Raw genomic sequence first — 12000 nt, forward strand, 5'->3', positions numbered from 1 at the left:
ACAAAGTCAATACATTTGTAATCAGACAACAAACATTTCTTTGAAAATACCAATTAAACAGTACATTTAGAATACTACTCTATTAAAAAAGAGACATTGCTTATTTGCTTAATAATGCTTAGTTAGGCTAATAAATAAAATGAAAAATAGTTTTTACAAATTGTATCTCTTGAGGCATATCGAAAACATTCAAATAGCTGCACCATGTGTCTCATGATGAAAATAAAGTCTGGCTTCTGTCAGCGCGACATCATCCTCACAAACTCTGGAAGATGAGTGAAGAAGAATAAAACAACATATGTGAGGTACACTAAAAATGTCAAGAAAAGCAAGTATCAGTTGTCATTATTTATCCATCATTCCCTTACCTTCAAAATCAACAAGTCCGTCCCCGTTGAGGTCGGCATCACGAAGTATATCGTCAATATCTCGGGGATTCAGCTGCTCCCCCATTAACTTTTTCATGGCTTCTCTTAGTTCTGTGACGCTGATTTGCCCATCACCATTGGAGTCAAACTGCACAGTGGTAAATTAATGGTAAGGCCACTGACGGCTGCAGTCAACACAGTGGTACATGTGTGAGTGCTTGTGTTTACCTCTTTAAAGGCATCTCTCAGCTCCTTGACTCCGATCATGTCTGCTGTCTCTGCCAGCATTTTGGGGCCCATGAGCTCCACAAAGTCTTCAAAGTCAATTTTACCCCCACCTAAAAAATACAGGAATATACAGTTGATTTCAAAAGTTTACACCCTCCTTTCAGAATCTGCTAAATGTTACCAAAATAAGATGAATCATACAAAATGCATGTTTTTTTTTATTTAGTACTGACCCTGAATAAAATATTTCACATAGAAGACGTTTACATATAGTCCACAAGAGAAAATAATAGTTGAATGTATAAAAATGACCCGGTTCAAAAGTTTACATCCCCTAATTTTTAATACTGTGTTCTTACTTAAATGATCCATAGCTGTGTTTTTTGTTTAGTGATAGTTGTTCGTGAGTTTCTCCTGAACTGGAAAAATGTTAAACTGCCTTCTGTTATTCAAAAAAAAAAAAAAATCCTTCAGGTCCCACAAATTATATGATTTTGCGATCAATCTTTTTACACTGAGGACAACTGTGGGACTCATATGTTACAGAAGGTTCAAATGCTCACTGATGCTTCAGAAGGAAAAACAATGGATTAAGAACTGGGCGTGAAAACTTTTGAACAGAAAGTGTACATTTTTCTTATTTTTTCATTTAGTACTGCCCTTTAGAGGCTACAGAAGATACGTGTTTCCCAGAAGGACAAAATGAGTTAAATTTACCCTGATCTTCAAATTCAAAAATGTTTTCACCCCAGTGTTCAGGACAAACAAGGGACTCATGAACAACTATCACTAAACAAAAAAAACAGCTGGATTATATGTAAACATCTTTTATGTGAAATATCTTATTCAGGTCAGTACTAAAAAAAACAATAACATGCCTTTTGTAAAATCCCTCTTATTTTGGTAAAATAATTAACATTTTGCAGATTTTAAAAGGAGGACGTAAACTTTTGACCTCAACTATAATAAAGTGCAATAATGTTCGCATTAAGACAGACAGGTCATAAATGCTTACTTATTTGTTGACTCAGTTCAATGAGTTCCATCTCTGTCGGCATGTATCCCATCGTCCGCATGCATTCGCCCAGGTCCCTGCAGTTGATGTAGCCTTTGTTCCTATCAAACTCTTTAAAGGCTTCTCTTAGTTCTGCATGAGCACAAGGATAAAGATGATTAAATGCATGAACTGGATGTTTTTCAGTCTGACTCTTATGTGAGGTGTGTGGTTTCTGTCAATACCTTCAATCTCTTCTGGCCGCAGTTCCCTGTCCTGTTACATCAAGACACATAAGAAAGATGTTAAACACTGAAGCATTTAAATAAATAACATTATCTCTGAATCATCAAATAGACTCAAACAAAACACATGGGTGGGTATGTGGAAATGAGACAAGTTGGACAAAACACAAGTTTAAGGACTGGTTCCAGTGTGACATAAGTGGTCACTAGATCACACAGTGAAAGTTGCCTGGCAACAGCTGAAAGATAAGGAGATTTGTGGGGTTTAACTTGAGGAGAACTCAGAGAAAGACTCAACTCATTGTCCAAAGAGCAGATGAGGTTAAACGGAGTGCCATATGAGAAAATCCCACAGATGATTCTCTTTTCCATTTACAGCTTTGTGTATAATACCCAATACCATATAGTACACACACGCATTCGCATAAACCAGTGGATTACATATGCCACAAATCCACTGCTAAATCCTTTAGTTAACCAAGTATCCTCACATGACTTCAATAAAAAGCATTGTTAAATGTGCCATTTATCTCAACAAGAGACAAAACTATTTATATATAGATAAAACTATTATATATTCATATATATAAATATTATATACACTACCAGTCGAAAGTTTTTGAACAGTAAGATTTTTATAGAAGTCTTTTTAATCCAAAGTACAGCAAAAACAGTCAAATTTAAAAAAAATAATTAAAATAACTGTTTTATATTTAAATATATTTAAAAATGTAATTTATTCCTGTGATTTCAAAACTGAATCACATGATGTTTCAGAAATCATTATAATACTCTAATTTGCTGCTCCAAAAACATTTATTATTATTATTATTATTATTATTATTATTATTATGTTTAAAACAGCTGAGTAGAATAGAACAGAATGTTTGCTAAATAGAAAGTTCAGAAGAACAGCATTTATCTGAAACAGAAATCTTTTGTAACATTATAATTGTCTTTATCATCACTTTTGATCAATTTGAAGCATCCTTGCTTAATTAAATATTTATTTCTATTAAAAAAATTATACTCTAAGCTTTAAATGATATAGTGTATAATGTTACAAAAGATTTTTTATTTCAGATGAATGCTGATCTTTTGATAATAATAGTAATGTTTCTTAAACAGCAAATTATTGAATTTGCTGAAATTGAATCAACAGCATATTAGATCATGTAGGATCATGTGACACTAAAGACTGGAGTAATGATGCCGAAAATTTAGCTTTGATCGCAAGAATAAATTACATTTTAAAATATATTCAAATAGAAAAGTTATTTTAAATAGTAAAAATATTCTAACATTTTTACTGTTTTTGCTGTATTTTGGATCAAATAAATGCAGAAACCTAAAAAATCATAATGTTCCCCAACTGCTGAGTATTAGCGTATTTTTTATGGCTGCCAAACAAATAATCTTTAACCTAACAAACCTGCAAACAGACTTTTTTTAACCACTTTAAGGTTACATAAGGAATTACATTTCTTTCAGCTGTCCACATGATCTTTAACAACAAACTAGTGGAGAGAGTGAAATGTAGATGATTCACAACGACGATGAGAAAACTGCTGAAATGGTTCAGGATGAATGCAAGGGAAAGATGCCGAGCCACTGTGTTTTCAGTTTTTCATAGTACATACGAGCTGTGACTTTGCGAAGCCCTGTCTTAGGAAGATGCATGCTGGTCCAACGATGTTATGCAGCATGGTGCAGTTTTGGACTAATGCATTCAAAGGCCCCTTAAACTCAGAAGTTACTTCATTTTCTCCATCTGCTTCGCCGGGTGGGCGGGGCTCTGGTGCCACTGGCCCAGCCCCTTTATCCTCAGCCACACCCTTAGGGTGGGGCCACAGTTTACTTGAGACATAATCTAATTAAGCACAGTTTAGTCAAGTTGTTTGACATGTCCTTAAACTACTGAAGTATTACAGAAATACTGATTACTTTCTTTACAATATATCTAAGTCATGAAGTTATGAGTTATGAAGTCATAAAGTATTATTTTTCTCATTTAAATATGACAATTAACACAAACACACAAGCCCTGACCTTTAAATATGTGTCTCTTACCTTTTTAATTTTGTTTTTCATGAATGGTTTGGTGCAGTTTCCCATGCCTTAGTCCTCAATTAAGATGTTTCCCACCTCTTCTGTTTTTTTTTTTATATAATTAATTTACTGACAATACAACCCTCACCTGCTTCCATATTAAGCTACTTAAAGTCCACGTTGTTTAGTTACTAAAACCAAACTAACATGCATCTATAAACCTTTGCATCCTTTCTCATCTCAACCCTCTCTTATAACTATCCGATGAAGCAAAACACGAATAACACTAGCGTCTCATAAAGTAAGCATACTTTTACCTATTCTTGCCATCATCACAACTCGTTAAATCAATCTCCATGTCTCTGCCTTTCTTCCCTATCCACTTGCTTTCCTCACAGATTGCAGTCCCATGCAAATGATTTCGTTTGCAAGCTAAAAGAGAGAGATGCAGAGCGGGAGGGGGATGTAAGGGGAGGGTGAGAATTAGATGAGAAAACGAGAAGCTTTTTTAATCCCCCATTTCAGATTAAAGACGGAGAGCCATGGGATAATGTACAGAGAGGGATAAATAAAGCGCACAAGGAGATTCGAAGAGAAACACATAATAAGTGAAAGAAAAAGCAGTGGTCGATTAACCTGCAATATTTATCTATATATTTACCTTCACAGACATAACAATTGTTTTTGTAACTCGTGTGTTTTTAACATAAACTTGTGTGTATTTGACAGTTAAAGCGCAATAAGACATGAAAGAGAACTTAGTTTAGTACTCACATGTGGTGTGTTTGCTTTGGGTATGTGCGCTCATAAAACCGTATATTAGAAGTTTAAACTATATGGTTTAAAACGCATGATTTCAGTGCGATAGACATGATAATCAAAACCAAATGGATTTTTTTTAGCAGAGTATCTGAGTTGCAAGCTGTAAAAACAGCTCTATGCTGGAAAGGGGGCGGGGAGCAGTATCTCATTTGCATTAAAAAAGACATGCACGAAAACAGTGTGTTTACTGGGTTCAAGCGCTTTAAGGGATTTAAGCACAAATGAAAAAAGACATTATTTAGTAAGCTTGTAACCACTTAAATCAATTATTTAAAAAAAAGTTTTTGGGAAAATCCAGTAATTTACCATATATTTTTTTTAAGGATTGCTTGCTTAGAATCACCTGTTGCATGTGCTCACCGGAAACATTTTGTGAAGTTTTGAGCTTTCCTTTAGGATTCATAGGATTTTGGGTAAATTCACACAGACCCCTTTTCTAAATGACCCAATTATAGGTTCCCAAAGGGTAAATTTCAACTGACCTAAAGAGTCTAGAGCAGGGGTTTTCAAACCTGTCCTGGAGCCTCCCCTGCCCTGCACATTTTGCTTGTCTCTCTCATCTAATACACCTGATTCAAATCATCAGCTCATTAGTAGAGACTGCAAGACCTGAATTGGGTGTGCCTAATAAGGGAGACATACAAAATGTGCAGGGCAGGGGAGGCTCCAGGACAGGTTTGAAAACCCCTGGTCTAGAGAATTGTACTGCAGTGCTGTTTTCCAGATTGAGCGAAAAACCTAGGACTAGTTTGCAAAAGTAGGTTTTTTACATCTTCTCAATCATTTAACAAACAATTTGATTTGACAGCAGTGGTTCTAGAGGCAAAGTTGTCCGGAATGAGGAGTTCTGTCGTATGATATGAATATTGTGTGTATGTGCGAAATCGTTCACACCCTTGAAAAATGCAATAATGCCTCCCAGTGGCTGATTTCTTTCAAATTTCTTTCAGATCTTTGGGGCCATGAGTCAAACAGGCCCACTGAGTATAATTCCAATCGGAACCTTGTCTAATAGGTGCTCAAAATTCATCAGCCAATGGTGGCCATGTTTTTTTTAGATACACAAATATTCTTATAGACACTTGTGGCACTTTGGACCAAGATTTTCATGTTGATAGGACAAATGGTTGCATAGTTCTAGTGCCACTAAGTGGCCAAGCTTCACAATTATTTTCCTGTGACCTCAGATTGAGCTCTTACATGCTCTGAGTTTGGTGAAAATATCTCATTCCTAATCCTTCATTCATTGCTGATCCTTTGCCATTCTAATAATTACAATAGGGTTTTAGCGCTACATGCTTGAACCCCTAATAATAATTGATCTGTGAGGTATTTTGAGCTGAAAATTCACAGACACATTCTGGGGACACCTGATACTTATTTTACAAAGGGGCATAGTAGGTCTCCTTTAAAGCAAAACAAACACAAAACAAATACTATGGCATTCTAATTCATGCTAATTTTTGCAACATTTTTGTTGTGAGAATACAATTTGTGTTAAAAAGAAATGCAACATTTTTGTTAGTGGCCTCAGAGTTTACAGCCGTTATATGTAGACCACTAAGAAAGAGTGCTTAGCTTGTAACACTACTATGAAGAAGACAACAGAGAAAGAGAAATTAAGAACAGGAGGTTAATAAAACAGACTGATTATGTCTTTTCAACAAAGAGGTTAAAATTGTGTGTTTGTGTGTGTGTGATAATCCCAGACTAATCAAAACACACTTTTGGGCAGATTAACAAAGAACCGCTCTTTAATCTGCACTCATATTTTAGTAAAACCCGGTGACATTGCCCTGTGTTACCAGCCTGTCAAGACTATAATCTACTCTAATCCACACACACATACACGTTTCAGTATTAAAATGTGTTTTGGTGCCAATATTATGGTTTGTTTAAAAAAAAAATTTGTAAATAGATGAATGCTACTATTTATTGAATAATATAGTGTACATTAACCATCATGACGCAAGTGTGGTGTATACAGTATGAGGAGGAATTTGTTTAATTGTGCATGTTTGGGTCTAAAGATTAGAGTCAAGTCAGACGAGGTCGCTCTATGAGCAGCAGAGCATTGTGAGACTGGAGTCCCAGATGTGTTTGTGTTTACCAGCTGCTGCACATGCAAAGTGATTGAGTAAAAGCAATCATATAGTGTTCAGTGTGTGTAGTGACAAAGAGACACAGTACGACAGAAGAAAAATAATCCTTTCAGTTTATGCAGCTACAATCAGTGTTTTTTTTTTCTTTGCCATTAGATCAGATGACCAAAAAATGGTTTGTTTTAGAACAAGGATCTTAAAGTTGTGGCCACTAAGAGGTACTGCTGGTCAGCATTTGATTTATATATAAACGAGGAAGGCAGTGTCTCCTTAAAAGTTTGGATGAAAAAATTGTAATTCAAAAATAAAACAATGCCAGTATTACAAAATATAACATCAAAAAGTGTATAAATCACTTGTATATTTAAACTTACAGCAGCTACCATCGCAATATAATTGGATGTGACTGGTTATGATCAGCCGTGATTGGTTTATACAATAAATCCCGCCTCTCGTGTTCAATAGTTTACATTCACCTTGCAGAATCTGCAAAATGTTAATTATTTTAACAAAATAAGAGGGATCATACAAATGCATGTTATTTTTTTATTTAGTACTGACCTGAATAAGATATTTCACATAAAAGAAGTTTACATATTGTCCATGAGAGAAAATAATAGTTGAATTTATAAAAATCACCCTGTTCAAAAATTTACATACACTTGGTTCTTAAAGGAACACTCCACTTTTTTGGAAATAGGCTCATTCTCCAGCTCCCCCCGAGTTAATAAGTTGATTTTTACCGTTTTGAAATCCATTCAGCCGCTTTCCTGTTCTGGCGATATCACTTTTAGCATAGCTTAGCATAGATCATTGAATCCTATTAGACCAATAGCATCGCGTTCAAAAATGACCAACGAGTTTCCATATTTTTCCTATTTAAAACTTGACTCTTTTGTAGTTATATCATGTACTAAAACTGGCGGAAATGCAAAGCTGCAATTTTCTAGGCCAATAAAATTACGGCAGTAAACTTCCTTGACTATTACACTTGAATGGGAGTGTAGTTCCTAATCTTATTGGCCTAGAAAATCGCAGATTTACATTTTTCGCCGGTCTTAGTAAACAATATAACTACAGAAGAGTCAAGTTTTAAATAGGACAAATATCGAAACTCGTTGGACATTTTTGAACGTGATGCTATATTGGTCTCATAGGAGTCAATGATCTATGCTAAGCTATGCTAGAAGTGATATCGCCAGAACAGGAGAACGGCTGAATGGATTACAAAACGGTAAAACTCAACTTAACTCGAGGAGAGTTGGAGAATGAGCCTATTTCCAAAAAAAGTGGAGTGTTCCTTTAATACTGTGTTGTGACCTGAATGATCCACAGCTGTTTTTTTGTTTTTGTTTTTGTTTTTTGTTTAGTGATAGTTGTTCACTAATCCCTTGTTTGTCCTGAACAGTTAAACTGCCTGCTGTTCTTCAGAAAAGTCTTTTAGGTCCCACAAATTCTTTGGTTTGTCGGCTTTTTTGTGTATTTGAACCCTTTCCAACAATGACTGTATGATTCTGAGATCCATTTTTTCACACTGAGGACAACTGAGGGACTCATACTCACTGATGCTTTAGAAGAAAACAAAATGCATTATTTTGAAAAAGAAGATCATTTTAAATTTTAATTTTAAATTTGGTCTTCTGGGAAACATGTAAGTACCGTTTGTAGCTTCTGAAGGACGCAGTACTAAAAGAAAAAATATGATATTTAGACAAATTAAGAAAAATGTACACATCCTCATTCCGTTCTCTTAATGCATGAATTAATGCATTAATATGAATATTAATCCCTCAGTTGTCCTCAGTGTGAAAAGACGAATCCCAAAATCATACAGTCACTGTTGGAAAGATAAGAAAAGCAAAATCTAGTTGGAGTAGTTGGAAACCCTTGTTTTTGAAGAATACCATATGTGTAGCAGGTATTTAATTTATTATTAAATCAATTAAGAAATAAAACACTGTCTTTTGCTCACCCTCCCATTTAAGTAGAGACTCACTCACATATCCAGATCAAATCCCCTGCTTTATTTATTGACTTAAAGATAATCAGATGTCAGATTAGTCAACCTAAACTATGTGTTAACGCTTTTATCAATCAATACCATTCTCAGGTGACTTAAACTAACGTGTAGAGTTTCAGTGAATGCTCTAATGATAATTACTGAGCGAACATAAACTAAAAATACCAATGTTGCCTAATAGATCATTATCTTTATAGTGCTTTTGACTTCATGCAAGTAAAGAAAAGCAAGAAAACATGCTAATTCACATTTTAAATGACGGGAATGCATCAGCCTAAATTAGTGTGTAGCTATCTATGTCTCCAAGCCAATTAAATAATGATGACAATAACAAGCAATGATCCCTCTTCCAGAAAGGTGAGTGGGCAAGATTGGGTTTCTAGTGTGCTCACTGTTGGTGATTCAAGCTGAATATCAAGTGATTAGCACTGGACGCAAGGTTATCCTAGTGTGGGAATGCAACACCACAAGGCTAAGACCAGGTCATGAGCAGGTGACCCACTAGGGGACAGATGGGCTTGTTAGGACAGCTCCTTAACCTGTCATCTCATGCCAGACAGTCACCTAACCACCTATCTGCTAATGAAGTAAGTCGCTATAGGTCTAGGACACAAGCATCTTCCAAGAACATACGTCATATATCTGAAAAGTACAGTCAAACCCAAAATGTATTCAGACACCTTCAACATTTCTCACATTATCACAGTTTATTTGCTATAGTTTAGAAAATTGTAATAAAATATGACAAGAACTCAAGAGTTAAACTGTGTCAGAACAAATTCATCTCAATAATGTCAGATAACTTTGATAGAAAGGTACGTAATGGATTACAATCAACCAAAAATTCAGACAACTGTTAGTATGACAATATTTACACATCTATCAATACTTTTTGACCTATTACCAAGCAATGATTCATACATCTGTGGTGTAAAAAGATTGCATTAGCAATTTTAGAAAAAACACTTAGGCAAAACGTGGTCAGGTTAAAGAGTCTGAATAATTTTTGGTCCCAAATTTTACTGGTAGTCCACTGCATGAAGAATTTTTGGGTATAATGTGTCACAGTTTACTTTATTTTGCTATCCATTTCATCAAAATAATTGTTAAGGCTCTGAGCTTTAAGATTTTCCAGTTTGTGTTCAACAGTTACTATTACAGTGAGTGTCAATTAGAACAGCAAAGTAATGAATTGGCAGAGCTCAACAAGGCATCATCCGTATCATGTATCAACAATGTTACCTAAAGCAGGAATACCCATCAGACTAAAGACCTGCTAGGGCCTTCAACTGTCTAATGGTCTGATGTATATAGCCAGTCCTATTAAACACATAAGCAATTTTGTTTCTAGCAACACAAAACTGAATGTGAAAACTGAAGCTAGTGGACCACTACTAGGAAGGGCATGATATGGCAATATGTGACCCTGGACCACAAAACCAGTCAAAAGGGTCAAATTGAGTTTTATACATCTGAATAAATAAGCTTTCCATTGATGTATGGTTTGTTATGATAGGGCAATATTCAGCTGAGATACAACTATTTGAAAATCTGGAATTTGAGGGTGCAAAAAAAATATTGAGAAAATTGCCTTTAAACTTGTCCAAATTATTAAGTTTTGATATATTTACAGTAGGAAATTTACAAAATATCTTAATGGAACATGATCTTTACTTAATATCCAAATGATTTTTTGGCATAAAACAAAAAATGATCATTTTGACCTATACACTGTATTGCTACAAATATTACTGTTTAACTTAAAACTGGTTTTGCGGTCCAGGGTCACATGTGTATGGGATATGAATGGTGGCCAGCAGAGGGTGATCTTGTGTACTCTTACTTGGCCAAAAACAGAATCCACGATAGATCCGAGGTCAAGTTCCTCCTTCTCCTTTGGTTCTCCTTCAGTCTCAACAGGCTCCTCCTCTTCCCCCTCCTCAGCATCTGCACTTCTGCTGGGTGGATGGATGGGCTGATTCTTTTTCTGCCCCATTTTAGGTCTTGAATTACTGTTGAATACCTCCACCACACCCATTTCGACTTGCTTCCTCTGTTTTTCCACCTTCTTCTTGATTGCGGCCTGGACCTGTCAGAAGACACAGGAGGTTAGACATCCTAAACCAAGCTGATGATTAATCAGCAGCAGGGGACATTTACATAGCTAATTATAACCAGAATTGCAATTATAATCTACATAATGGGAGAGAAAGACACATAAGGTTTGATTAGAATGTTGTTTTTTAAGTCAGTGGGTGGAGCCAGAGCACAGGCTGGTCATTGTGGGTGGAGCTAAAACTGTAATCAAGACTTGACTGACAGAACAGTCAGACTTTGTGTCGTTCCAAACCCATAAGACCTTCGTTCATCTTCCGAACACAAATTAAGACATTTTTGATGAAATCTAAAAGCTTTCTGACCCTGCATGGACAGCAATGCAACTGAAACGTTCAAGGCGCAGAAAGGTAGTAAAGACATTGTTAAAATAGTCAACTGGTTCAACCGTAATTTTATGAAGCTAGGAGAATACTTTTTGTGTGCAAAGAAAACAAAAATAGTGACTTTTTTCAACAATTTCTTCTCTTCCGTGTCAGTCTTTGCCACGCATTCATGAGAGTACCGCAATGGATGCATGTGGATGGGCAAAAAATTGCAAGTCATCTCCATCGAAATCTTCAGACTAGAGGTCTGCATTCCCGCGGCTCAACCAGATTAAATTTCCGAATAAAATATTGGTAACTCTGGTATAATTTGAACTAGGGAGCATGCAGGCAGTCTAAGAATAACCCGATCCCTACGTCTTTTCAGAACAGCATAATTGCGCTTTACTCATTCTTATTCTCAGGGATGTTTTTTCTGTTAAAAAGCTATTTCATTTCACATTTCTGTTCATATTTTGCTTATAATTTTAAATGACAGATGTCGTATTTATTGTATTTATTTATTTCTCCGCGACACTTTTGACAGCAAACTGTTAAACATTTTGACAAGACAAATACAAATAACAAATAGACAACAATTTTTGTAGAACATACTTTTTTCTCTGCAACGCTTTCTCTTTTGTGTTGACAGCAAAAAGTTAAACATTGTATCTTGACAAGACAAATAAAAATAAATAAAAATTTTATACGCACACATTTTTATTTTCTCTTTGACAATTTTTACCTACTGT

The 12000-nt window shown here is 35.4% G+C and overlaps 1 protein-coding gene across 3 annotated transcripts in view; it reads right to left on the reverse strand.

Annotated features, from left to right (window-relative positions):
• The window catches only part of cabp2b (calcium binding protein 2b), a 26088-nt gene continuing 14088 nt past the window's right edge, over positions 1–12000 (reverse strand). Inside the window, exons 2-7 of one of the 3 annotated variants that reach the window (XM_073820091.1) lie at positions 10672–10917; positions 1836–1866; positions 1612–1743; positions 597–706; positions 369–516; positions 1–265 (exon numbers count right to left, since the gene is read on the reverse strand). In XM_073820091.1, the coding sequence (XP_073676192.1) occupies positions 240–265; positions 369–516; positions 597–706; positions 1612–1743; positions 1836–1866; positions 10672–10866 (642 nt within the window). In that variant the 5' untranslated portion in view covers positions 10867–10917 and the 3' untranslated portion in view covers positions 1–239. Of the gene's footprint in view, positions 266–368; positions 517–596; positions 707–1611; positions 1744–1835; positions 1867–3475; positions 4281–10671; positions 11798–12000 lie in introns of those variants that run through there. The other 2 variants (XM_073820092.1, XM_073820093.1) reach the window with 2 other exon arrangements.

Source organism: Garra rufa, chromosome 16 (genome assembly GCF_049309525.1).
Source record: "Garra rufa chromosome 16, GarRuf1.0, whole genome shotgun sequence".
NCBI lineage: Eukaryota > Metazoa > Chordata > Actinopteri > Cypriniformes > Cyprinidae > Garra > Garra rufa.